At 54.0% G+C, this 27,231-nt stretch overlaps 2 protein-coding genes across 2 annotated transcripts in view; one reads left to right on the forward strand and one right to left on the reverse strand.

Annotated features, from left to right (window-relative positions):
* The window catches only part of CDH23 (cadherin related 23), a 129,995-nt gene that overhangs the window by 7,713 nt on the left and 95,051 nt on the right, over positions 1-27,231 (reverse strand). Inside the window, exons 24-53 of the mRNA XM_090144926.1 lie at positions 26,834-27,053; positions 26,525-26,677; positions 25,932-26,045; positions 25,325-25,473; positions 24,124-24,184; positions 23,896-24,044; positions 22,478-22,613; positions 21,992-22,380; positions 21,803-21,904; positions 21,118-21,120; positions 20,432-20,581; positions 20,040-20,168; positions 19,832-19,960; positions 18,998-19,225; positions 9,850-10,071; positions 9,640-9,759; positions 7,616-7,796; positions 6,439-6,572; positions 6,105-6,314; positions 5,673-5,780; positions 5,050-5,152; positions 4,109-4,234; positions 3,819-4,022; positions 3,153-3,611; positions 2,226-2,342; positions 1,688-1,912; positions 1,135-1,304; positions 849-986; positions 561-680; positions 36-213 (exon numbers count right to left, since the gene is read on the reverse strand). Of these exons, the coding sequence (XP_090001052.1) occupies positions 36-213; positions 561-680; positions 849-986; positions 1,135-1,304; positions 1,688-1,912; positions 2,226-2,342; positions 3,153-3,611; positions 3,819-4,022; positions 4,109-4,234; positions 5,050-5,152; positions 5,673-5,780; positions 6,105-6,314; positions 6,439-6,572; positions 7,616-7,796; positions 9,640-9,759; positions 9,850-10,071; positions 18,998-19,225; positions 19,832-19,960; positions 20,040-20,168; positions 20,432-20,581; positions 21,118-21,120; positions 21,803-21,904; positions 21,992-22,380; positions 22,478-22,613; positions 23,896-24,044; positions 24,124-24,184; positions 25,325-25,473; positions 25,932-26,045; positions 26,525-26,677; positions 26,834-27,053 (4,927 nt within the window). The remainder of the gene's footprint in view (positions 1-35; positions 214-560; positions 681-848; positions 987-1,134; positions 1,305-1,687; positions 1,913-2,225; positions 2,343-3,152; positions 3,612-3,818; positions 4,023-4,108; positions 4,235-5,049; positions 5,153-5,672; positions 5,781-6,104; positions 6,315-6,438; positions 6,573-7,615; positions 7,797-9,639; positions 9,760-9,849; positions 10,072-18,997; positions 19,226-19,831; positions 19,961-20,039; positions 20,169-20,431; positions 20,582-21,117; positions 21,121-21,802; positions 21,905-21,991; positions 22,381-22,477; positions 22,614-23,895; positions 24,045-24,123; positions 24,185-25,324; positions 25,474-25,931; positions 26,046-26,524; positions 26,678-26,833; positions 27,054-27,231) is intronic.
* On the forward strand, positions 11,020-18,017 carry VSIR (V-set immunoregulatory receptor). Its single transcript, XM_031602918.2, has 7 exons — positions 11,020-11,460; positions 14,294-14,749; positions 15,378-15,425; positions 15,649-15,756; positions 16,155-16,182; positions 16,794-16,981; positions 17,090-18,017. The coding sequence occupies exons 1-7, from the start codon at positions 11,394-11,396 to the stop codon at positions 17,125-17,127; spliced, it is 933 nt and encodes a 310-aa protein (XP_031458778.2). The 5' UTR covers positions 11,020-11,393; the 3' UTR covers positions 17,128-18,017.

Consider the following 27,231-nt stretch of genomic DNA (forward strand, 5'->3'; position numbering starts at 1 on the left):
TCCACAGCGAGAAGCCAGCCTCCTGTGGCACCTACCTGCTCCGGGACCCTCAATGCTATAGGTCACCACACCGTTGTCCCCCTCATCCAGGTCTGTTGCGGTCATGGTGATCACTGATGTACCCGCTGGCTCATTCTCGTAGACGCTGGTGCTGAACTGGCTCTTGCTAAACTGCGGCCTGAAGTCATTGATGTCCAGGACGGTGATCAGCACCTTCGACAAAGCCCAGCCCACTGGGTCACATGAGGATAGAGACCCCTGCCATGACTGCTACAGGAGCACGGTGCCCTTCCTGCTATTCGTCTCACTCTACTGGCCCAATTCCTGTCCCCAACAATGGAGATAGACACAGCCAGGGCGCCCATTCACTCCGTGACCGGATGGAGCACTTGCAGACAATAGCATCCACCTCCCCTACCCCTCCTTCCCCATCCACTCCTATGGATGCTTGGTGCCCGTAGTGTAAAGTCCCCCTGCACTGTTAATCCCACAGCCCCATGTCCTGGGATCCTCTGCTCTTCCTTCAGGCTCATTCCTCCCTAGAGCTGGTGGTGACCTACCTGCACAGAGTTCTCCCGACGGTTACTGGAGATGTCCCCAGGGTTGTCCCTGGCCACAGCTGTCAGTGTGTAGTGGTCCTTCTTCTCCCGGTCTAGGGCTGACAGGACGTAGATGTCACCCTGCAGCACACAGAGACCTTCAGGAGTGTCTTATCTGGCAGAGCTGGTACTCAACGAGGGACAAACAGTGAGGTGCAGGAGCAGGATTGCCCTTGGGGCCACAGGGTGGGATCATCTCAGCCTGCCTGCTCTTTTTCCCCTCTGATCTAGCTTTAACTGGCTCCTTACCGTGTCAGGATTTATCCCAAACTTGCCCTCTCCATCCCCTAGGCTGTACTGGATGAGAGCAAAGCGCCCAGAATCCGCATCCGTGGCCTTGACCCTCAGGATGACTGTACCCAACGGTACGTCCTCAAAGACAGCTTTCTGCAAGCAAAGGGAGCAGGGAGGGCTGGTTGCTGCACTGTTTGCCATTTTTGTAAGAAAAGACTGTTAATAACTAGCTAAGCCACCAAGGTAATACTCAGGTTAATGCACTGCTTCCAAGCTCTGCACAGATTTGGAACCAGCTCACCTGGTAGGACGGCTGGCTGAAGATGGGGTTGTTGTCATTGACGTCCACTATCTGGAGGTACACAGGGATCTCAGCGGATCTGCGGGGAGAGCCGTTGTCGGAAGCTCGGACAGTGAAGTTCAGCCACTGCACCTCCTCGTAGTCCACTGTCCTGTTGGCCACGACCTTCCCTAGAGGATGGCAGACCCTGAAATGAGAAACCTGCCCCCAGGTCCCCTCCTGACAGCCTTTTCTGCACACAGAACATGGCTTGGTAGCAATGATGGAATAAAGGAATCTCTTCTGCTATGAGCCAGGAGAGAAATTAATGAAAGAAACCTTTCTATGGGCTAGCTACCATAGTGAGCCAGAAATCAGACGGTGCTTCTACGGAGCTCCCTATCTACTTGGTTAGATTTGGTCCTCGGTTGCCAAATCCTGGCCAAATTTCTCATAGAATTACTACAGCTTGTTCCTTTTAGGATTGGGCTGTGTCAAGGGGCTTCAGGCACTCCACCTCTTCCCTGCTTTTCTCACAGGGGTTGTGGGATGCACACCTTCCCAGACCACCAACCTGCCGATTGATCTTCAAGGCAGGCATAGCCTTCTGGGGACAGGTCCAGCAGCTCATAGGTGATCTGCCCATTGGCCCCTTTGTCTGGGTCCACTGCTGAGATGGAGATGAGTGTGGTGCCTTGTGTGGCTCCCTCCAGGATGCGCTCGGTGAAATAGGTGACCCCGAATGGACGGAAGCGTGGCGTGTTGTCATTGACATCCAAGACGTTAACTGTCAGTTTGGCTGGGGACAAAATGGGGGAGAGAAAAGAGAGAAAAGGAGAAGTGAGAAAGAGAAGGGAAAGAAGGATGGTCCTAAAGAACATGGAACTCCAGGAAAGCCAACTAAACTGAACTGGATCATCAAGAGAAATGGCTATCTTCAGTTGTGACCCTAGCTGGCTGTGGGACAGCCTCATTTACTTCAGCCCTAAGCTGGTCTGTGTGGCTGGCTCTGAGATGGTGGCCAAGGGCCATGAGATCATACTGGTACCTAGGAAAGGCAACATGTGCCCCTGTGCCACCTAGTTACCCCCATGGCAAGGGATCATGCTTACCATTGGGCACGCTGACTGAGCGGTCAATGACTTCACTGGCATTGTCATGGACTGATATGGTGACCTCGTAGGTGGCCACAAGTTCCCGGTTGAGGGGGGTTTTGATCTTCACAGCTCCTGGAAACCCCAAGAGGTTTGGGTTAGAGGCTGTACCTGCACTTTTTTGAGCACCCTAGGTAGACTGATGGGCACCAGCCAACTGCTGCTTCCTCCCATGTGTTCACACGTTTACCTCTCCAATGGCTGAGCAGGGAAAGAACTTGGTAACTATCTGAGGAGATGACTTCACTCTCTGTACTGTCCATCTCCTGCCTTCCTGCCTGCTCCACTCGGCCCAGATAGCTGGGTTTCCCTCTCCTCTACCAAAGATTTAGCTTGTGGAGACAAGAGGGATTTAGGAGCAACTTCTGCTGTATCACTGCATGATTGTCATCCATCTTCATGCAACATCAAGGCACTTTTAATAGTCTTTCCCCACCTCCTTTCCTCCAAGTGATTTTTTTTCTTTCCCATATCAGCTCCATGATTCCAAAACACTCCTGGTGGAAGGCTCCTGGCCCTCCTGCCCTTGAGGCTGGCACTACTTACTCCATTCCCCCCATCCCAGCCCCCTCTGTGAGGGTGCCCGCATCCGGTCTGCAAAGGCTGAGCAGCCACCTCTGGCCTGCCTGGCCACCTGCAATGATGATGGGTGAGATGGAAGGATGGCATGGAGGGAGAAACAGGTGTGGACACAGAGACAAACCTGGTGAGCCAAGAGCTGGAAAAAGGAAAGAAAAGGGTTAGATAAGCTGGAATAGCAGAGCAGGAGGCAGGAGTTGAGCATCAACGCCCCATGCCTTGGACACCTACCTCCAGGAAGAGAAGAAGAAGCAGAAGAGAGAAGAGGGATCCATGCTGCCCGCACCACCCTTCCCGCTCTCCTACCTGTCCTAAAATCCACTGTGAATGCTTCCTGCTGGTCGGACACCAGTGCATCCGTGTCATCACGGGCCACAATCTCCAGCAGGTAGTACTCCAGGCGTGGATGGAGGTCCCGGTCAATGGCGGTCACTTCAGCCACCACAGTTCCAGGCGTGGCTGATTCAGGCACGCTGACTGTTTGGATGGGGTTGATGAATTCGGGCCGGCAGTCATTGACATCATCAATGAGGATGCTGATGGTGGCAGTGCCTGAGAGAGCTGGTGTGCCCTGGTCCACAGCCACCACTGTCAGCCGATAGGCATCCCGCTCCTCCCGGTCAATGCTGAGGTTGGCCACACGGATCACCCCTGTGGTGGCATCAATCAGGAATCTGTCCTGGCCCCCACCCTCAATCCTGTAATCCAGTTGCTTGTTGAGGCCGCTGTCTGCATCTGTGGCTGTCACCTGGAGGACGGAAAAGCCTAGGAAGGAGGAATGCAGCCTGCTAAGGTAAGGGATGGAGGGCAGCAGCAATCAGCCCGATTCCCAAGGAAAATGCCACCAAGCAATGTGGGCAGCCCTAGCTCCCAAACTGCCCCTTCAATCCCAACTCAGTCAAGTTCTATAGTCAGTTGCTGGCTCCACACAGTCCTTCAGGTCACCCTTATGTCCCTGCTGTCCACCCTCACCTGGGGGGCTGTTTTCTCTCAGCCGAGTTGTGATGGACACTGGCTGGAAGACAGGGCGGTTGTCATTGTCATCCAGGATGGTCACTGTGAGGCTAGCGGTGCTGTTCAGCCCCCCAGTGTCAAGGGCCACCAGCGTGAAGTCCAGCAGTGGGTCCAGCAAAGCTTCACGGTCTATCACAACACCGGGCTTCACTGAAACGACACCTGGAGGAGCAGAAAAGTCTGGTGACAGACCCTACTTCTGCCTGGTGGCCCTGGGCTGGGGACAGGGGTCTGCCACATCACCTCACCTGTCCTATTGTTGATAATGAAGAGGTCCAGGGATGTCGCCAAGAGCTGGTAGGTCACCATAGCATTACTGCCCTGGTCACCGTCCAAAGCTAGGATGGGTCCATTGAGCATGGTGACTGGAGTCCCTGGATGGGACAGCTAAGGTTAGGAAGGGTGTCAGGCCCCACAGAGTCCCCCACCCGCTTCCCACCCTGGTGATGCATGAGGGACAGCAATGAATGAATGGAAGAGGTGACAGAGCGAGGCCTTGCGGGGCGTGAGGGGGTGGCTGCTGCAGCCCTGCAGACCGGCATGTGGGGCCCAGACATGGCAGCGGGATATCCTGCTAAAAGCAAACAGACAGACACATCCATCAGATCAGCTTCTATGTGCTGTGGGATGGGAGCTCCTGGGGGTGTCCAAACCCTTTGTCTGGGAGCAGATAGCAGCTAGGTTGGAGACATGTCTTGGAGCAGGAAGTGGTTCAAAAGGCAGAAAGGAAGAAAAACATAAAAATAAGAGGAACATTCTTAGCACTTGTGCTGAAAACTGTCCATCTGGACCGGCTGGACTATTTCATCTCCATCCCATGAAGCAAGACAGCTCCAGGTGCTGGTGATGGAGAGGTAGCACCCTGTCCCCTATAAGACCCTCTGGCTGCCCACAGAGTTCCATGTGGACCATCATCTTGCTCTCTGCTGTTGAGCAGTTCCTAAACAGGGCTGATTCACTGCAAACTTGCATCTTGCCTGTGCCAGAAAGGGTTTCCACTTCCTGCATAGACAAAAGTCGTGCTCTCCTGCAGGCTGACCTCCCCTCACATTCAACATCCCCTTCCCACTGACCTGTGGCCTCACCCTGCGTGGTGGCACCATTGGAGCAGAGCCCGTGGTGCCTCCTCCATGGTGGCCAGGAGGCACTTCCCCTTGCCCGGCCCCCCAAGGAGTGAGGACAGACCTACCCGGGGGCGAATTCTCCATCACCTCGGCCTGGTAGGAGCTCTGGGTGAAGAGGGGGTGGTTGTCGTTTTCATCCGCTATGGAAATGACCAGCAGGTCAAAATCCTACAGGTTTGTGAAGGAAAATGGGGACAAGAGGGTGATGACCGCAAGGTCCTTTCAACAAGATCACCACCCACCTCTCCTACAGAATCGTGTTCCCCAAAAGTGGAGCCATGTGCAACTATGATGCCATGTTCCCCAGATTACCCAGGAGAGTCTACAGGGATACCTGTCCCAGAGCTGGGAATCCCTTCTTAGCCCACACCCTCAAAGGGTGGTGTTTGGGACATCCAACAGATGTCACTGTGGTTGTTCAGCTCCCCGGCCCAAATCTGGCCCTCCATTCATGATGTCTACTGCTGTTGCACAGAGTCAACACAAAATGTAAGATTTGCTCTAAAACCTAATGGCCTCATTCTCTGTTGGTGGGGTAATGCAGCCCCTCCCTCCTTGTGACCCCTATATGCTTTCAAAGGATGAGAACACTGTTGGAAATGCTCCCTGTTTTCTGGTCATGGCAGGAGCCCCTTCTCCCTTGCCCTGCCTCCTGCACTGCGGGAGGGCTGGCAGTGTCTGTAATTACCCGCCTGGCATTGCGGATGTTCTCAGGGTTGTCCTTCACCGTGACGGTCAGCCTGTACTCTGCCACCCGCTCCCTGTCCAAGGGGCGGTTTACGTAGATGATGCCGGTCTACCAAGAAAAAAGGAGGAAATAGGTACAAGGGACATGAGGTGGGCTTCACCTGCTGGAGAAGGCATCCTATGGAATGCATAGACCAGAGCAGTTCTGCCTGGTGCCATGAAGTCTTTGGAGACCCACCAGCCAGTAGAGCCCCATATCTCTACACAGCCCTCCACTTTGGTGTCCAGTGCACCTGTAACCCATAGATCTTCACCTTCCTTAGCTCTCGGGAGCCCTACACCCTTCCCAGGGTGCAAGACAGCCCATGGGGGCAAAGGAGGGAACTGTGCCCACCCTACAACCCCTGGTGCCCAACCCCTCAATGGGGCGTACGGTGCTGTTGATGTAGAAGGCGCTCTCTTTGTTGCCAGCAGTTATGTCAAAGGTAAGGAGGGCGTTCGGGCCCTGGTCTGCATCCCGGGCAAGGATGCGTGTGACGAAGCTGGAGACCGGGGCGTGCTCACTGAGGGTGATGTTCATTGGCAGATTGAGGAGCACGGGGTCATTGTCATTGATGTCCAGCACACGCACGCCCACCAGCATCTGCAGGGACAGAGAAGAAGTACAGGCTCTGATAGGGAGCACTTATGTCTATTCCTTCCTGCAGGAAGGAGTTGGGGAAACAGGATAGCGGCTTGCTGGTCACCTTGGGTCCCTGTGGACTCACCGTGGAGCTGAGTGGGGGCACACCCCGATCCCGGGCGGAGATAGTGAGGTTGTAGAAGGGGATGTTCTCGCGGTCCAGCTCAGCATCCTTCCGCACCCGCAGCTCCCCTTCCACTGGGGAGATCACAAACTCCCCTGCCAGAGATGGCAGGGCCATGGCTTGCACCGTGCCACCCAAGGGGACAGGGGACACACACCCTGGTTCTGAGGTTGGCTCTGGGCACAGGGAGGGGTGTGCTTTGTGGGCTCAGGGACAGCCCCATTGCCAGGGGAACAGGGTAGCAGGGTCTATCTCAATGCCCAACATCCTTGCCAGGAGAGGAGGAGCTGGCTAGCGGGACTGAATGGCAGAAGAAAGGTGCTCACTATCCTTTCTGACGATGCCAAAACCTCTCCAAGCACCTGTTTGTGACTGGGCAGGGGGCCTGCATGGCATGGATGGACCCAGAGCCAAGGAGCCGCTTCTCAGTTGTTCTAGAGATGTTTTGCAGCCAGGGTCAGCTGGTAGATGGGACTGGGCTCTGCCTTCCAGAAAGCTTTGGCTGCCATCACCAGCCACTTTGAGGGGGGTTAGGGGGGTAGTGGTGACAGCTGTAGCTACATCCCCTCAGCTGCCACACAGCCGGAGACACTCACAGCTGCTCTGCCATCTGCTCTGGGGCTGCAGCTTTGCCATGAGTTACAGGGACATTCAGACCCCAATGCATCCTGCAATGCTGCTGTATGCTTACATTTCTCTGTTTCTCTTTCTGTGCTATTTATTTTGTTGCATTTGTTGTTCAGCAGATTCCTCCCTCCATCCCCTCTCCCCCAAGCTGGGCTTGCACAAGATCAGGCCCCCATCCTTGGCCAATAACAGGTTAAGTTTCCTGTTGCTCAAAACAGGATTTCCTGGTGTCGAAAGGCAGAATTTGCAGAAGCAGCCAGCTGGGAGGATGGCTTTTCTGAAAGGCTTCCGCCTGCACTCTGCAACTCCTCCACCCACCCCCCTCCCTGCCTGGTGTCAAGGCTCTGCTTCAAAAAACCACAAAATAAAGCAAAAAAGGAAGGCGAGCCCAGCCTTTCCATAAGCGTGGGCTGCATTCCGTGTTCCCCTGTAGAGCAGGGCAAGACGGATGGGGCCGTACCACTGCCTCTAGCACAAAGTTTAGGAGCTAGCACCCCACGTCCCTGCTCACCCAGAGGGTCCCCAGCGATGATGCTGTACTCCACCTGCCCACCGGGCCCCGAGTCCCCATCGTGGGCCAGGAAGGTCCAGATGCGGGGTCCAGGTTGTCCCTCTGTCACATCGAAGGGGCCCTCATAGGGCCGTGGGAAGGTGGGGCAGTTGTCATTGATGTCATTGAGATTCACCAGCACCTGCAGGAAAGGGAAAAGGGTGAGAGGGCTGGGAAAGGGGACTGACCTTGTGCCGATTGGTGGATGGGGCTACTGGTGGAAAACTCCACATTCACATCCTGACAATCCCAAATTGGATTGAAAACATGAGAGAAACATGCTTGTCCACAAAAGAAATGAGTTCACAGAGAGCTGTTCTCTGCAGCCAGCTGTTTTCTGGCTCTCTGAAAAGCTTGCTCACTCCTTCTCCTCCTGGACAATCAAGGGCTTCACCTCTCATGATGAGCAAATGAGAAAAAATTTGCAGATTGCATGCTTATTCAAACACAAAACAACACCAACGCAGTTGGCTTACCATCCCTTTCCATGACACATTTAGCTGGCTGGACATCAGTGAGCCTACAGTCTCAAAAAAGCATCAACAGTTTCGAGAGAGTAAAGCACGGTATGAGCACAGCCATCATGGCCATCAGCCAGGCTGAGCTTGAGTCTTTCAGGCATTTGGCCTTTTAACTGAGTCACCCTCCACAAAACTTGTTTATATATCAGAGAGAGTTAAGCCTTTCTGGGCACTTGCATGGCAAAGAATGCCTGTCTGAGGAGAGAGTCTCCGGTGGCTGGTGAAAGGCTGAGCTTTTGGAACGCTAGAAGAGGCTCCTCCAACTCTTCTAGCTGGCCATATGGGTTTTATGGATGGCTATGAAGAAGATGCTAAACAGGAGATACTTTCTGATCTCCTGGATTGAGGGTCATAAGGTTTGTCAGATGGACATTTGGTACTGGCTAAATCTAATCCTTAAAGACTATATCTGAGTGCCTGCTCCGTTTCCTAGCAGCAGAGAAAACAAATACTGGCATGCCTTATCAGGGAGATGGATTTCCCATCACTTGTGATCCAAAATAATCAGTAAATCTTCTCCTAAAAGCTCTGCTTTCAAAATGTACTGGCAGAGCTATGTGGGCGGCATGCAGAGGATGTTTCCTCTCCTGTCTAGCCCTGGTCCTTGTTGCTGACAGAGCCTCCAAATTCATGTCTCACTGTGGTCAAGGGAAAGCTTTGCCTTTGCCTGCAGCATGCCAAGAACTGCTGCCTCCCCTATCCTGTCCAGCAGGCTCCAAAATCACTTTGGACATGGACAACACCATACAAAAATCAAAATCCCATTTTGATTTCGTCCACTGAAGTAATCAGTGTGTTCAATTTGTGCAAAACGTGCTTTGGAACTGCTAGCCTACCCTCCCTTCCCTGAGCAGAGCCTGACTGATCTTGGAGCAGAACACAAAGTTTGTGAAATTGCAAGAAAAAGGGATGAGATGCTTTCAGTAACCTCCCTACATGGAATGAAACAGGAATTTGGAAAGCAGATGAATAATGGTGGCTGAGCCCAATCTTGAGCACTCTGTTTTGCAGCCCCATGACGAAACAGCAACTGGGCCAACTGGGAAGAGTGTCTGGTGAGCACTAGGAAGGAGATGTGAAACCACTCGTGAAAGGATATAATGCTACAGTGGGATGGAAAGTACCACGATAATAGCAGGGTGGCAAAGTCTTTGGCTACAGCAAAGGAGAACAGCCCAAATGCGGCAGACACAGAACTGAAGGAAAAGAGCTGCTTACCTTTGGAAGGCCTCAGGTAGGCAGGGATCTCGAGCAAGAGATGCCCTCACCTCCACTGCCAACCTTTAAGTGAGGTCTGGGAAGGGGTGGATTCTGACTCCACCCTTTCTGGTCACTCCGATGCACTGCTGGATTGACCCTGCCTTCCCACCAGGTGCTCAATCACTGGTTCAGACCATGATTTAGCATTTATGCTACGGAGGAGAACTCCTGGACCCCAAAGACACTACAGTGTCACAATCCTACCGTGGTGGTTGACGTCAGCCGGCGCGAGGCGATGGGGCACTGGTCAGTGGCAGTGACCACCAAGGTGTAGCGCCCATGGCTGATCTCATAGTCCAGCTCCTTCAGGGTGCGGATTTGTCCCTGTAAGGCAAGGGGACAGCAGCTGGGAGTGAGGGACACAGGAGGAGGGTATGGCTGAGCTGTGAACAGCATCCTAGCATCCTGACTGACCGTGGTGCTGTTGATGTGGAAAGTGCCCAAGATGTTGCCTTCAGTGATAGCATATGTGACTGTGCCGTTGGGCCCTTCGTCCCGGTCCAGGGCCTGCACGGTGACAAGTGTGGCATTGAGAGTGGCAGGGCCCTCATCCAACGTCACCTCATACAGCTGCTGCTGGAACACTGGAGCATTGTCATTCTCGTCCAGGATGGTGACGAACACCGTGGTGGTGGCCTGTGGTATGCGGGGACAGCATGTTAAGGCCCACAGTGAGCAAAGCTTGACCTGTCTGGGTCACTGAGCAATGTGTAGTTAGTCCTGCTGAGAGCTGCAAGCAGGAAGCATGAAGCTTTGCCCTAAACCAAAGTGACGTGGGGCTGCAGGAACACCTCCAGCACAAGGCAACATCCAATAGTGGTTAGGAGTTAGGTACAGAGTTAAAGCACGCATATATTAAATCACAACCTTGTTTCAAACACAACATGTCTCAGTAACATCTCAGTTTCTTCTGCTTTTTCCCATTGCTGCTAACTCCAGGCAGAAGCCAGTGGTAGAGGAAAAGCCAGACACTGAACCCCACTGTGCCTTGCTGCCTGGAATAGGTCTTAGCAGGTTCTCATTGTAGCACTGGGGACACCTTGGTCACAATTACTGAGATGGAAAATACCCAGAACGGCTGCTGCTATGGCTTAGAGGAAAAACAAAAATGAGCATCTCAGACAACCCTGTCCTCTGGTCATGTCATCCATGGACACAGCTGGGGGTAGGGAGGTGACAAGAGCATGCCACTATGCCTAATGGCTCAGCTGGCGGTAGGACCCCTCCAGCAGTGTCTTGGGATGGATGAGAAATTTTTTTGGAGCAGGATGAAGAGCAAATGAGATGTTTCTGGGCAGCAGGATGGCTGGAATCTGCCCTACCAATGCCAACTCCTCCACTTGTCCTGTTGGGGTGGGACATGGGACACCGATTCCAGGACAGAGGTTTGCACACAAGATCTGCCCATACTGCAGCCAGCCTGGGTGCGACTCCCTCCAAGGTCACAACTGTCACAAAAAAACCTCCAAACGTTGTGCCTATACCCTCCCCCAGTGACAATTTCCTCCCTACCAGACAAGGGTAACATTTCTGATAAGAGCTTTGTGGAAGCATCTACTGTAAAGCCACAACCACACTGCACCCTCCTCACCAAGATGCTTGAAGCAGTGTGGTGCTCAGGATGTGCACAGGTGATGCTCTGGAGAGGATGTGCTATGGGGTATGGCATCTCCCTGAGTTGCCCCTTTTTCCCCCCTCCTGCTCATCCCTTCTGCAGCACCAGCCTGCCCAAGCCGTTGGCTACCTGCCCACCCCTCTCACAGCAGAGAAACTAATTACAAGCGAGGTGTGCACTCAGCTGAAGCGAATCGGGCAGGACTGGGCACCGCTCCGTGCCCCATCTGGCCTCCTGGGGGTGCTCGCACTTCTCCTCTCCCCAGCTCGAACGAAATTTCCTGCGTGCACGGCTCAGGCGGGCGCGGCGGGGCTGCGCTGCGCTGCTCCGGTGCTGCGCGGCGATGGAGGACTCCCGAGGAGCGCCGCTGAGGCTGCTGCTGGGGCTGCTCTCCTTCATCGCCTCCCACGGTAAGCCACGCTTCTTCTCCTCTTCCCCAGCACCGCGGGCTTCCTTACCGGGTGGGGGACTGGGGGGGTTCTTAACTTCCTCGGGGTTTTGGGGCAGAGGGGATAAGCGTTGCCTCCAGACGCGGAGTTTCAAGCGATGGGGAAACGGGGCCATGGGGCAGTGGCTGTTGTAAACCTTTGCTCGCCAGCTGTTTGTTTTTCATCCTTCTTCCTTCACTGTGATGGGACGCATGCAGCATGAAGGCAGCCCCCCGCCGGTACCCCGAGCTCAGCCGGGCTGGGAAGCCCGCTGTCGGCAATGCACAGGCAGTGTGTTGGAGCTGCTCTCTGCACAGATGCTCCGCTCTACTCTAATCTCCGTGCACATTTGTGCATGCACGCAAGGGATGTGCCAAGTGGCTCTGTACTGGGCTCGCCTTCTCCCTCTATCTCAGGACAACACACATTTCTGCTGGCACATCCCCAGAAAGAAATGGTGCCCAGTTGCAAGGCTGGCTGCAGCCTGCAGAAGTGTGCTTAAAAACGAGGGAGAAGGCACATTTGTTTTTTGCACCCCAGCCGCGGCTTTCCTGCATCTGGGGTGTGCTGTGGGCAATACTGAAAGGACACATCTGGGGCTGGGAAAGGCGCTCCAGCAGGGCTGTGCACGCAGAAGTTTGTCTGCTCTTAGTGCTTCTTTCTGCCCTCTTTATACAAGCTTGGATGCTCGGTGTTAGCCCAGTGCCAAAAGAATGGAGCTTCTTGCACCAGCATGACTGCCAAAACTTTCCATAGCCCAGCTAATGCTAGCTGGGCTGGATGGAGAAGTGGAACTCTTGGAGACATCCAGCTCCTATATAGTTTTAGAACGGCAGCAGCATGGATCATGCCTCGGATCAGCCCCTCTCCTCCATGGGGAAGGCAGAATCCCAATTTCTGAACTCATAACTCAAGCAGAAACCTGGTGCTGTGGCCTCATCCCTGGGCTGGGGCTGAGCTGTGACCTGCAGCAGCTGGGGGCAGGCAAGGAAGCTGGTGGTTTGCCACGTGCCACCACTGCAGTTTTGCTTTGAGTTTTTCTGGGAAAGAAAACAAAAGGGCAAAGCCACACAGGTTTGCATTGGCAGCAGGTCAAAGCAGTTCCATGATGCTGTCCCTGGGATAGACACCACATATCAGGGACTGCCCCAGCTCCCATGTACTAGAGCCATTTGGCTCCATGGGAGATAAGGGCCAATAACACTGCTTTTTTTCCTGCATCCCCTTTCTTTCTTTCCTTATTCCTCCTTGCTGCAAAGACTTGTGCCAAGGTAGGCTCAGCCCTGTGCTCAGCCAGCTGAGAGCTCCAAAGCACAATGACAACATGGTGACAACAACCTCATGGCATGGCTGCATGAGGCTACTTGGTACAAATGCTCTGACTTAACATTTTGCCATGGGGAAGCACTGAGTTTCCATCCCAGGTGCTCCCAGCATCCCTGGACCACTTTTGCTGGGCATGGACCTCCAAAGCAACCCAGTGCACAGATACTCCCTTTGCTACTGGGCAAAACACAACCAGGGCACAGGCTCCCAAACCAAGCCAGTGGGGATGAGAGGAATGGCCCCTCTTTTTTTTTGGGAAAACAAAGGCTGTGGCAGACACTTCCTCCAATAGAGCCCCAGCTTCCCTTCTCCGGGCTCCTGGGGCCGTGCTGTGAATGGGGCACTTCCCGTGGTGCAGGTAGCACGGCCTCCTTGGAGGTGCCTTTGTGCCGATGGCAGGGTGTGGGGCTTACTGTGGGGCATATGGCTTAAGTGGGGTAGGAGCAGCACACGGAGCATTTTCGCTTTCTCTGTCTTGGTATGGTGATGGTAGAAGCCCTGCATCGTGGAAGGTGCTCAGTTAGGGTGGAGGTGATGGGAGCTCTGTCTCAGCTGGAGGGTGACCTGTGAGACACTCAGCACATCCGTGGCTTCTTGCTGCCTGCTTGATATAGCAAGTGAAAAACCTCAAAGCGAAACAGCCCGGAGTGATGGAACAACAGGATGTTATTGAGATGCAAGAGCATGCTGTCCTAATGCCCTCTTCTTTAAACATCCCTGAGAACCTCAAAAAAAACAAAAAACAGAAAAAAACAAGGTGCAACTCTCCAGCCCCTCACATGCCCCTGGCTGAGCAGGGGAGGAATTTCTGTGAGTAGTTTTGGTTTCAGACAGCTCCTTGCAGCAGCAGCAGCCAGTTCCCCTTCTGCTCTGCAGCACTGAAAAACAAGCAGGGTGGGACCCTCTCCCCGCCTTGTCTCAGGGGCATGGCCTCCTCCTATGTCTTTTCTCTTTTTTTTTTCTTCTCCTTTTTCTTTTCTCCTACTTTTTTCTTTTTTCTTTTCCCCCTATTAACCAGCTGTCGACACAAGCTATGGGGAAACAGGAGCCAGCAGAGTGCGATGCAACCAGACCAAGATACTTGTATTTCCTCATTTGCCAGCCATATCCCCTCCCCCGCTTCCCCTCCAGCTCCCTTTGCACCCTTTGCAGGGCTCCACTGCCCCTTAGCCCAGACCCCCACCCACTGCCCCACACTGTGCTGCCCACCTGAGCTGTGCCCCACAGCCTTCAGGTCACCTGCTACTGTTAGAGGATGCTCAGTGCTTACTTTCAGGGAACAAGAATGCTTGCAGCTACAGAAGAAGGGCAGGTTCTGTTTCCCATCTCCCCCCTTTTAGGATATTCAGCACCTTCCCGAGCCTCAAGTCTCGCATCATAGGAGAGAAAGACTTCTGGCCATCACCATGCCATAGCGGATGCCCACACTGGGGTCCCTGAGGGTGATGCCCCTTGCATCCTCACGGTGACCCTGTTCTTCTGCTGGCAGGAGGGACAGTGGCGTTCCTGGTGACAGCCCCATACACGCTCTGCATCTGCCCTGAGGGCCAGAACGTCACCCTGAGCTGCCAAGTGAGTGGACCGCTCGCCAACCACCACGACCTGATCTTCAAAACCTGGTACTTCAGCAACAATGGTGACCAGAGCTGCTCCGAGAAGCGACACATTCGCAACCTGACTGAGAAGGAGCTGCACCACGATTCCAGCCGGCACCATGGCACCGCTGCCAACAGCACCATGAAGTTCTCCCATGGATCACCGGGTGGTCACCGTGGCGTGGAGTTCGTCCCTGACCACCATGGGACTTTCCACATTGTGGTGATGAACCTGACACTGCAGGACAGTGGGAATTACTGCTGCTATGCCATGGAGACACGGCGGGAGCACGGGAAGGTCCATACCCTGCATGTAGCTCACGGCTTCGTGGAGCTGCAGATCCAGAGGGGTGAGCAGGGATGCAGAGGCATAGGATGCCCCAGGTGGGGTGAACTGGGGTATGGGAGCTGGAGAGCAGCGGATGTCAAAGGGTTGAAGGAGGGACGGGGAGCATAGGAACAACCCAATTGGAAAAAAAAAAAAAGAAAAAATATATCAGTGGGGGCTGGAAAATGCAATTAGAAGTGTGTTACATAGTTTCAGTGATCTTCTTTGACCTTTTGCAGGAGAAAAGGAAAACAAATCCTAGCATAAGAGGCTGTGGGGCCAGGCAAAGGAGCCGCTGGTGCTATTGTGGCTCTGGTCTGGCTTTTGGGAAGGGCTGGCTCCTGGCGTGGGGATGGATCCCATGATGCCACTGCTCTGAAGGAGTGGTGTTGGAGTGGCACAGGCTGCTCAGGGAGGTGGGGGAGTGACTGTCCTGGAGATGTTGCAGAGCTATGGAGATGTGGCACTGAGGGATGTGGGTGATGGGCAGGTGGGGGTGGGCTGAGTGAGCTGAGAAGGCTTTTCCAACCTGAATGATTCTGTGATTCCATTTCTCTGATTTTCTCAAGCTCATTGGGCAAAGGGAAGCTGGTAGATGCTACTTGAACTAGCTCCTGACGTCTCATGTACTTTGGTTTTCTCCTCCACAGGCAGAGGAACACTTCAGAACTGCACCTTTCACACTGCTACCAGCAAAGGTAAATGAAGAAAGAGAACACCTCTTCCCTATGCAGTGCATGCTCTCCCAGCTCACATGCTGCCTGAGGGCTGGGTGCTACCCTCCAGGTACACCCATCCCGCAGCCCTCAGAGCTGGTGCAGCCGCGCTGTCACTCTGTCTGCCCCTCCTGCTGGTTGAGAAATCCATTTTGCTAAAACTGATTTGAGATCCAATCCTTACTCTGATGCTCTGCTATTGCAGATATCACGGCCGCTGCACTGGCAACGGGCGCCTGCATCGTGGGCATCCTCTGCCTGCCCCTCATCTTGCTCCTGATTTACAAGCAGCGGCAAGCAGTCAGCCACAGACGTACGTACCCCTGGGTGCTCCCTATCCAGGGACCAGGAGGATCCATTCTGGGACACCACGGGCCACATAGTTTTGCTCACTAAGCCATTGGGCAGTGACATGGCTCCAATGGAAGCCCTTGGAGAAGTGGTTTTTGCAGCAGGAGTGGAAGCGATGTCAGCATGAGGACAGGAACCATGCTTTCGACATCCATCCCCAGCCTTGATGAAATGAGCATAGCCAACCCACAATATTGCAAAATGCATACGCATAGAAGGGTGTGCAGGGGGGAGGCAAAGCCCCAGAGCTTGATGCTGGGGATAGGGGGGTTGCTGGAACACTTGGGCAGGAGGTTGCCACAGGATGGGTGCGATGCTGGGTGCAGGCAGGTGATGCTGATGCTGTTTTGTCTTTGGCAGGTGCTCACGAGCTGGTCCGAATGGAGAGGTAAGCGTGTTCTTCCCCATATCACCAGCACCCCAAAACCACCCTGTCCTGCTCAGCCTCCCATTGGGGTGCAGCTGAGGTCAAACCCACTCTGTCACTTCCTGTGCCCTGAGCCACCATTGTGAAACAGGACTCTGAAATACAAATGCAGATCACCTGTGCAGAATGCTGCCAGTGCAGTGTAACCTCAGCTCCCTCCCAGATTTACAAAAAGGGAAGAGATAAGAATGAAACTTTTCAGCCAAAGTAGGCTTTTTTGCTGAAATCCCACACAGCCATGTGCTTCCACACTGACAAGGAACCACAGGCCCCTAGCCAGAGCATCAGAGCTGGCTGTCAGCCCTAAGGCAGGGCTGGGGGGATTTTAGTCATGCAATGCTCGCACAGGGAGCCATCAGCTGCACCCTGCCAGGCCTTGCAGGAGGGCAATAAAATGAGTGTCTGTATCCTCTGGCCCCTCTCCGCACAGCTGCGCCTCTGTGCTCCCCGCGCTTCCCGCACAGAGCATCCTCAGTTCAAAGAGATGCACGTTGTCACTGCACAAAGCAACGTGCTGGAAGGCTTTGCAATAAGGAGACCCTCTAGCATCCCTCACTCCCTCTCTTCTGCAGCAGTGCCCAGGGCATCGAGAACCCTGTCTTCGAGGCGCTCCCTGCGGGCAGTGCTGAGCAGCGGCCCCGGCCTCAGCTCTCCTACCTGGGCGGGCGGCAGCACTCTGAGTCTGGCCGGCACCTGCTGTCTGAGCCCAGCACCCCACTGTCCCCACCAGGCCCTGGGGAGTGCTTCTTCCCCACTCTGGGTGAGTATCCTCGCAACTACTCTGTTTGCGGCTGCTGTGGGAATGCGTGGATGAGTGCCCTGCTGAACGCTTAGTGCACTAACACCTGCTGCCTGCCCCCTTTTCCAGACCCTGTTCCTGATTCACCAAATTCCTTGAAAGCCTGAAGAGCCCCATGGCCAATGCAACAGAGGAGGGCACTGTGTTGTGATTGTGCTGGAGGGGACGCAGCCAGGGTGGGCAGCAACTCCCACCCAGCCACTCCCAGCAGGAAAATTAAAAATAAATTGAATAAAGACCTCCACACCTTCCTCTCCCCAATGCCTGGACAGCAGCTGCTGGTTTTCCCTCACATTACAAGGAGGAACACGCAGAGAGGATAATGGAAAGAGCCTGATCTCAGTCGTCATTATGCACCGGACAATAAAGAAGGGGAGGATGCCAATACAATCAAACAACAGGAAAGTGCCTTAAAAAATCAAGTCAAGCCCAGGAGCCTTGCCCGTTTCTGCTGTCCCAGTGACCTCTCTTGCTTGGACTTTGGGTTTCACTGCCTATTTTCATGGCAAAGAGCACGGAGAGGGACAATTGTGCACAGCCTGTACGAAGATGTATGCTGTTGACATTTCATTGATTGTGGATCTCACCTTGTGCCTAAATCCCGGAGGATGGAAGGAAGAGCAGCTCTGGGCCCCGGGAGCTGCATCTCCGGCTCCTCCTGCCAGCCTCCCCCAGCACTTAACTTATTGTCAGGGGCTCCACCTGCGTGGTGCTCACCCATCCTGCTCACTTGGACGGCATATCCTTTCCAGGAGCATATGGTAAACTACTTGAAGCACCGCAAGACAAAACAGTGGCACTGGCCAACTTTACACGAAGGGTTTCTTTGCAAGACAGGAAGGGGAGAGGCTCGCTCCTGTCGCAGCCCTTCTGCCCCACTGCCTGCTGGCACAGCCTGCAGCCAGAGGACTGTTTGTGCTGTGATGTGATTCTGTACTCAGCTTCAGAGTAGTAGGATTCATCTTTCTGTTTGTGACATTATCAGTGCTGATTAAAAAAAAAAAAAAGGATGCTTTTTTTTTTTTTTTTTTTTTTTTTTTTTTTTTCAAGCTAGTGAGTCAGATAGGTTGTCTGCAGGGTGCTGGTGGATTTTCTGGCTTTGCATGCAGCTGCACTGGCATCACCTTCACTGCAAAACTGAGAAGTCCTAGGGCACTGAAACAGCAGGAGCCAGCAAGAAAAACCTGTCGATGCATAGCATCCCTACTGCAGAAGGCTGTCGAGCCTCAGTGGCACGAAGCCATCAAGGAAAGGCTGTGCCTTTATGGGGAGGAAGGTTTAACCCACAGTCCGGCTTAAGAAAAAGACACAAAGAGGCGTGTGAGCCGCTGGGTGGGTAGAAGTGTGAGGATCTGCAAGCCGTGACCTGTGCTGCTGCTTGCAGCAAGTTTCCTCCAAATGTAGAGCAGGGCTTTGCAGCCAGCATGCTGCCAGAAGATGTGTGAGATGGGGAGAGATAAGGGCAAGGTGGAGGCGAGGCGAGATGGCAGTGAGGTTGTGCTGTGCTGGGAGCATTGTACACTTGCATATGGGTATTTGCTCATGCATCTTGCTGGGTTCAGCATCCTGAGACACTTCTCTGTCATGGTGTGAGCCGGTGGGCAGGACAACCCCTGCTTGCCAATGGGGATGCTTGGAGTTTTCAGCTGAGACAGATATGAAAGAGCTCAGAACTTCTGCTTAAACCACTTCAGAGCAGAGGTGGGGGTATGAAACAGCGCATGAGACACAATCGAGGACACGTGCTGAAAGCAGTGATGAGGCAGCACCTCCCTAAACACCTCAAAGCAACCAGAAAGGGTCCAAGGCATCGCATGTGCCAAGGATGGATTCCAAAGCACAACCTGAAGCAACACGCTAACGCATGGCCAAACAGTCAAAACATCACCACAGAACTTCGCATCCACCCCCTCCCGCATCCATCCCCATGCAGCATCCCGGTGCTCAGCCCCAAAACCCTCATCCCCAGCGGCTCACCGACAGCGAGGGGTTGCCCTCATCCTCCACAGTGACCAACAGGCAGTAGGAGCTCTGCCGCTCACGGTCTGGCGGGGAGGGCCGTGTGGCAATCTCGCCGGTGACGCGGTCCATGCGGAAGGTGAGGTCCTCGTTCCCGCGGGTGATGTAGTAGGACAGGACGCTGTTGAGGCCGGCATCCCGGTCGGTGGCGCGCACCTGGACCACTGCCGTGCCCCCACCGACGTTCTGCAGGTGTACACATACAGAGGCATGATATAACATAGAAAAGACATCATTCATGATATTGGTAACATCATTCTAATATAGAGTGGGATTTCCCAGGCAGCGTGCTGCTCCAGGCTCCAAACTCCATCCTGGCACCCAGCAAAGCAGGGACTGTACCCCTTGGCCAGCATGTTGGGATGAAGCCCTTGGGTTTCCTGCTGCAGACAGCCAAGCATTTGGCACTATCTGGGCTCTTTAAGTGTAAAACCTGAAGGTGGAGGCTGTGTAATGCACTCAGAGCTCAGCTAATTATTTCTAGATGGACCCATTACAGGGGAAATCAAAAGAGAAATTCTGTTCTTCGACCAGCTTCAACCATGCATTACAGAGATAAGGAAATCCTAACAGGGCAATAATGTTAATGCGAAACTATTCATCACGAGCAGCACTCCCACGCATCCAAGTGTCACTGACTATCGCTTATATTTCATTTTTCACCCTCAAATGGAGAACCCATAGCCCAGGAATTAAACCTGCAGGAAATAAGTTGTCTTCTTTTCATGCCTGGTTGTGTTTTATTGCTTAATTATCCAGCTCCCTCAGAGCCGCCTCGCCTCAGGTGCTCACCTCACTCACGCTCACATTGTAGCCCAAGGGGCTATCGATGACGGGCGGGTTGTCGTTGACATCGAGGATGGTGACCCGCAGGGTGTGCTCTTTCCTCCGGGGGGGCACGCCGCCATCCGAAGCTTGGATCTGTGGTGGTAGGCAATTTTTCTCCAATATGCCATTTCTAAGCACAAAGGGCAGGGGAGCATGGCAGGGCTCGGCTCACCCGCAGGGTGTAGTGATCCAGCAGCTCCCGGTCCAGCGGCCGAGCCACGAGCACCTCTCCGTAGGTGTTGTTAGTGGTACGGATCTCAAACGCCTGCCCCACGTTCCCTGCTGTCAGTGAGAATGTCACCTGGAAGCAGCCAGCAGACAGAGGAAAATCATCAGCAGGTGATGTGACACGGAGAGCCCCTACAGGAATAAACCCAGCAGCACCTTGGGGTGTTTCAGAGCATCTTGGAAGGTGTAGTGCGGTGTGTGTCAGGGGTATTCAGCCAATTCCCCCAGCAAATTCCCCCAGCCTCACCCACAGTCCTCATGCAATGCTCGGCATGAAGGGGATGCAGGGCAGGGGAAGGGGCTGGCATGGTGCTGGGGGAGGATGCAAAGTCCCACCTGCCCATTGCTGCCTGCGTCAGGGTCACGGGCCAGGACCACAGCCACCCGCCTGCCCACCATGCTGTCTTCTGGAACACTGACAGATGAGTCGGAGGTGATGTCAAACTGTGGGCTGTTGTCATTCTCATCCAGGACTGTGATGGTCACCTGTGGGCATGGCAGAGGTGAGACCCCCGGTAAGACCCCCAGAAAGCCCTCAGTCCTTGCACCTCCATCCCCCAAAAGTGCCTGCAAAACAAGTGGGGTCTTGTCCCACAGGGGAATGCACACAGATACTGCAGGCTAGAGGTGTGGGTTCACACTTTGCAGCAGAGCAGAGGAAACCCAGAGAGATCATGCTTTCAAGCTTGCTGGATTTTGCATCCTGGAGGTGACAAGGCTACTTTGGCCACCATTAATTGGAGGAAATGCTCTCATTGCCTTTTGCAATTGAAGACCTGCAGGAGTGGGAGAGGAAGAGCAGTTCTGTTCCCGGGGCTCTATTTATGGCTTCCCTCGGCCACAGGTGTGGCGGGGCTGAATGGAGCTGCTGTGGTTGTTGGTGAATCAGATTCAGGGACTGAGGAGCAGGGAAAGCCTGGCGAGTTCTGCAGCTGTTCCTCTGCAGGAGATGCCACCTGCAGCTTGGTGCTTGGGACAGGTCCTGCCATTGATAGTGATGGTGGTGTGGCACACGTGCTTACCTTCTGTGGGAGGAGAAGCAGAGAAAACAACAACAAAAAAACAAGTTAGTGGGGTATGGAGCATCCCAGCCCACCAGGGCAGGGTCTCCCCTCACTGCCTCTTTCCTCCAGCACTCCCTTCAGAGGTAGCAGGTGCCCCAAGATATGGGGTCTTGGAATGCAGAGCATGCCTCCAGCTCTGAAACTCCTGTGGGGCCCAGCTGGCCCAAACCGGCACACTTTTGTCCCTGCCCACAGAGCCACCCGTGCCCATGGGCCACCCTCTGCGGCAGGGAGATGCAAATCGCCCCACTCAGCTGCCCCTGAAACTGCCAAATATAACGCTGCCCTTCAGCACTGCAAAGTATTTCAAGCCTCCCCCAACCAAGATTTACCTACCTCAGGACCAGTGTATTTTGGTAAGTGATCTGTAAAGTCTACAGGGCTGTGTTTTAATGTCTTTTTTTGTTTGTTTTATGTGTTATGAGAAGTCTGACCCTGTGACACACAGAAGCTAAAACTCAGCTGTCTGTGCTTATGCAAATGCAGGATTTCCCCCATAGTTGGGTTTTCAGAACCTGGTTTTTGGGCTGGAAATGGGTCTGCCAGACCCAGCAGATCTTGCACAAGAAGAGCCAACATGATTACGGCATTATGAAAAACCTGTGTGATAACCTGGCCAAGGGAGGGGAGAGGAGCCACTCACCACCGTAGAGTCGACCTTTGGCCCTCCGTCATCGGCCACCACCGTCAAGGTGTAGAAATCCCCCTTCTCCCGATCCACTTGGCCTTTCACCGTGATCACCCCCTGCCAATGGCCAAGAGTCGTGTCCCCCCAGCAGCCCCAAGGCACTGGGGACAGCCCAGCCCAAAGGACAGCACCGCGGCCGCTTACAGTGATGCCGTTGATTTTGAAGAGAGAGAGCGCCTGGGCATTGGTGTTGGGATCAAACTTGTAGGTGATCTGGTTGAGGTTGTCAATGGAGCGGGCCTGGACGCGGAGCACTTCGGATCCCAGTGGGATGTTCTCCATGATGACAGCCTCATAGCTGCTGTTGGAGAATTGCACGGCCTCATCCAGCTCATTCAGCAGGCTGACGTACACGCTGCAGAAGCCCTGGTTGTTGGGTGGAGCCTGGTCTGTGGCTGAGACATTCATCAGGTAGCTCGTCTTGGTCTCATAGTCCAGGTAGTCGATGGTGGTGATGAGACCTGTACTCTCATCAATCTCAAACTTCCCTTCGGCGCCTGACAGGATCTGGTAGCTGACCAAGCCGCCATTCCCTGGGGAAGAGCACAACCATGGCACTCAGCATCCCAGTGAGGCAGGACCACCGACACCGAGCCCAGCCCACAGGGCTGCAGCCCAGCCAGACCCTACCTGTGTCTCTGTCCGTGGCCCGCACCACGGCCACTGAGGTGCCAATGCCGGCTGTCTCGCGCAGCCCCAGGCGGTTGTACTGCCGCTGGGTGAACACTGGCACCTCGTCGTTCACATCCTCCACATACACGATCACCTGCAGGCCCCAAGAACATGTGAGAGGACTCAGGCAATGGGAATGGCTGCTGACTGCCATTTTGATGGCCTGAACCCCCCAAGTTTTCGCAGAGGAATGTGAATGTGGGTCATGAATTGGGAGGAGCACCAAATCCCCGTATTCCTTTCCTCCTGTGGAGGAACCCATCCTCTGCAGTCCCAAGAGGACAACAGCAGCATGGCAGCAGCTAACAGCACTGAAAATTCATCGTCTCAGATCACAAATGTGTCCCTAGGATGTCTCATTGCTGCGAACGCTTGTCATCTGTTTGCATGCATGGAGGACCTGGAGCATGTCCAGAGAAGGGCAGTGAAGCTGTGAGGGATCTGGAGCACATGTCTTATGGGGAACAGCTGAGAGAGCTGGAACGGGTCAGCCTGGAGAAGAGGAGATGCAGGGGAGACCTCATCCCACTCTACAACTCCTGAAAGGAGGTGGTAGTGAGGTGGGGTTGGCCTCTGCTCCCAGGTAACAGCAATAGGATGAGAGGTGACAGCCTCAGGTTGTGCCAGGGGAGGTTCAGGTTGGATATTAGCACACATTTATCCTCCAAAAGAGCACTGATGGCCTGAGAGGGCTTTTCCAATCTGGATGATTCTGAATACATTTCCTGGCATTCATCTGCTGCACAGGAGCAGTGTTAAGAGGGATCCATCCTTCCTTGGCCAGAGGCAGGCACAGCTCAGTGTTAAGCCCTCTTTGGGATCCTCCCCAAACTTCACTGTTGGAGACCCTGCAGCGTGGGAGCACCGATGGCTCCATGGGAAATTCTGTGCAAATCTCACAGCCAGAAAGTCAGGCTGTATTTTCCTGCCTTTCCCCAGGGACAGCCTTTCTCCTACTGCTTTCCTATGGGGGCTGTGGGCATATAACGTGCAGCTGGAATCCCCCAACACATTGGTGGTTCTAAAAATAAAGGCGATGTGACCAGAGGGATGAAGTGGCAGATCAGGGTTCATGGGAATCCCTTCTGAAGAAAGGAAGTTGCTGTATCACTGCTGCAGATGATTACATTAGTCCTCTCTTAATTAAATAGATGCTTGACTATGTGGTTTTCAGCATGCAGCCTGAGCGCACCCAAATGTCACAGGAAAAAAAGAAAAAACAAAAACCCAAACCCTCTTCTCCACCCACAGAGACTTTCCGTCAGCGTTTCCAGGTCTCTTGGGCTTCCTGCATGCCTGCCTCTGCTCAGCGAGGACTGGAAATTACTGCTGTCTGATGCAGCATCTCTACAAGCTGCCTCATGCTGGGCACGTACCCGCACGGAGCTCCTCATGGGGCCGTGCTCTGTGTTGTAGGCTTCCACCTCCAGGACGTGAGAGGAGTTCTGCTCACGGTCCAGGGGCCGCACGCCGCGCATCACCAGCCCGCTGCTGGGGTTGATCCGAAAGTTGTTGTGCTCGTTCCCTGGGGGTGAGAAAGGCAGAGTGGTCATGCAGGTGGTGCCAGCCTCTGGAGTGGAGTGCCCGTGTAAACCTGGGCTTACCCTTAACGATCCTGTACCACACTCTCCCATTCACACCCTCGTCTGCATCCATAGCTTTCACCTTCGCGAGGAAAGAAAAGCAGAGGTGAAGCTTGCAGATCCTCCCACCCTTCCCAGCTGTCAGCTTCGAGGGAAGGGGGGTTACCCTGCCCTCATCATCTCTGCATCACAGGCTGAGTGCCCAAATAAGGGGTTTGCTTCTTCCTGAATTCACTGGGTGGCCAACCGAGCTGAGCAGCCCTCAGCTACTATGAGCTGTGCATGGAGCTCCCGGGGAAACCTAGCACAACGGTCCCCTCTGGTGTCTCCATGTGACAGTGCAGCTCTCTGCCCAAGGATACACTTCCCCAGGGGAATCCAAGCCACCCTCAGGAGAGTGAAAAAAACCCTGAAGAAATTATCCTAATGTACCTCAAGTCACTAAGTCAAACCGTGTGTGCTTAGCAAATGCCAGAATGAGGGCAGCTTTGGTCACCCTGCTTCAGCAAGGGCCTGCTGGGGACAGCTGGGGCTATCAGGGTACCCGGGGTCATGGATACCACCACGGCCCCAGATGCATGAGCCTAGGTTGCAGCTCTCAGTTTCTGGGCCCCACAGCTCTCGTGCCATTTGCTGGCCGTGGTTTCATCCTGTGTCACACAGCCAGTGAGCAATGCTTGTCTGCTCTGATACAGTATCTTGCTTTCCACCCTGCTCATCTCCACCTCATAGTTTCCGATCAGCAATTAAAAACATTTAGCTAGTGCCTTTGGAACCCTTTTTTTTTTGCACATTTGACCTGGCTGCTGCCTACCCAAGCCTTCCTACCCAGGAATGGGGACTACACAAGCAGACCCACAGCTCTCTCAGAACCAACTCAGAGGGCGGTGAGTGCACTGGCACTGATGCTCAGAGCTGTGGAGGTGCCCTGGATCATTGGTGGAGCCCTGATCTGGTAGGGGCAACGATCCCATGGCAGGAATTGGGGCTGGATGGGCTTTGAGGTCCCTTCCAATCCAATCCTGAAAATCCCTGCCCTTGGTTCCTTCTAGGAGACAGCCAGCCAAGGGTCCTCACAAGCACAGGGGCTTCTCTCATCTCATGAATAAGCTGAGTGAATTTCTTACTTTAGTCCCATGAGGCTCCCTGTCCTTGCTTTTTTCTCCCTGATACTCTCACCATGCATTCACAGGGAACAGACTGGTGTTGAGAAGCCACGTGCCTGCACGATGCTGCTGGCGGCTGGGATGTCCTCAGGTACACTAGCTTCATAGCTGCTCTGAAGGAAGATGGGCCGGTTATCATTGACATCCAGGACAGTGACATAGACAGTGGCAGTCCCAGTGCGGCGGTTCCCAGTGGGGCCGTTGTCTGTGGGAGAGAAAGTAGGGCTGGGATTTGGTCATCCCTGGCTCTTCACACAGGGGATAGCTGGAGGTGGGGTGTAAGCATGGACCAGCATCCCTTCTGCATCAATGTGGAACCTGTAAACCTGTAGGGCTGTGATCCCAAAATTTCTGAGCAAGTTATTTTTTTTTCTGCTCAGGAGGGACGTCCAAGCCTTCTGCAGGCAGGCACATCATTTTAAAGCTCTAAGGATGATAGACAAGATGTATTTGGTGCCCGCTCCTCTGCCTACGCCAGGGGATGAACTGGCAACTACTGAGCTGAAGTCCAGCAGTATGGAAGCAACACTGCAGTGCTGGGACAGACTGGGAAAGGAAAGCCCTGAGATGGGACCAGACAAGGGGTGAAGTAGCTGTCCACAAAAGCAGCTGTGCAAACACAGGCAGCTCAAAGCTTTCATGGAAACGGGGAGAAACTCTCACCGATGGCCTCCAGGATCAGTGCATAGGATGCCACCGTCTCTCTGTCCAGGCTCACGACCGTCCTGACCACCCCATCTCTGAAGCCAACACTGAATTTGCCATCCTGGTTCCCACCTGCAGCAAATGACAGGAACCAGAATGTTATTGTCACCAGTGCAGTTCCACGGGTGAAAATCAACAGAGACTAGATGCAGCCCCTGGGGATGTGGTGATACAGGAGGCCCTGAAATAAATTATGCAGATGCTGCACCTTGTGGGTTTAACGGCAGGGTGTATTTAGGGCCAAGGGTTCCCAAATCTCAGCCCAGCGGCAGCCAATAGGGGAGTTAGAGCAGGGCCGTGCAGCAGAGGGCGATACCGCACAAGTTTTGGGATCGGCAGCACCGATATACAGGCAAGACTCAAACAATCTTTTTCTTATCATGTTGGCATTGTGTCCCAAAAGCTGTACGTTTCCCAGGTGTACCTGCTCCCTGGCCAGAACGGAAAGCATCCTTGGAAAAGACACCCAGATCCCCCTGCAAGGCAGTCTGGAAAAACATTGTCAGGGTGGAAAGCTCCCCAGCTGAGTGAGATGGGGTCAGCAGCTGTACCTGTGATGAAGTAGCTGAGCTCAGCATTCAGTCCCACATCGGCATCTGTGCAATTGAGTCGGACCACTTTGAAGTCCCGGGCCACGTCCTCGGGCAATGACACGTTGTAGATGGCTGGGAAGAAGGTGGGGCTCTCATCGTTCACATCCAGCACTGCAAGAGGGAATGGAGATGAGTGCCCCCAGGGCTGCCTTCCTTCTGCTGCCCATCTCCCCAAAATTCCCCTGGCTGTTCTGAGTACCCTGTAGAATCCTTGCTGCCTACGGAAATTTAGACATTTGGGGACTGGAGGGGACCTGATGTGCCCACCTTTAACAGTGAGGGTGCTGGTGGAGCTCTTGGAGGGTGTGCCAGCATCGCTGGCCACCACACGCAGGTAGTACTCAGCGATCCTCTCCCGGTCCAGCACAGCAGTGGAGATGATGAGCCCGCTAGTGCTGTTGATGAGGAAGTCCATACGGGGCATCCCCACCTGCATGCGATACGTCACCCACCCGTTGGGGCCCTCATCCAGGTCAATGGCCAGCACCTGGTGGGGACAGGATGGAGGAAGGGGTGAGCACGGTGACCCCAATCATTTCCTGAGTGACAGGAAAGCTAAGCTTTCCTAAGCTCTGTTCCCAGAAACCTCAGGTTGAAATAACAGAGCTTCAAGTTATTCTCCTTGTGGGTACCATGCTGTGTGATGACAACACAGGTTCCCATGG

The sequence above is a fragment of the Phasianus colchicus genome, chromosome 8 (genome assembly GCF_987193195.1).
Source record: "Phasianus colchicus chromosome 8, bPhaCol1.hap1.1, whole genome shotgun sequence".
In the NCBI taxonomy this organism is placed as follows: domain Eukaryota; kingdom Metazoa; phylum Chordata; class Aves; order Galliformes; family Phasianidae; genus Phasianus; species Phasianus colchicus.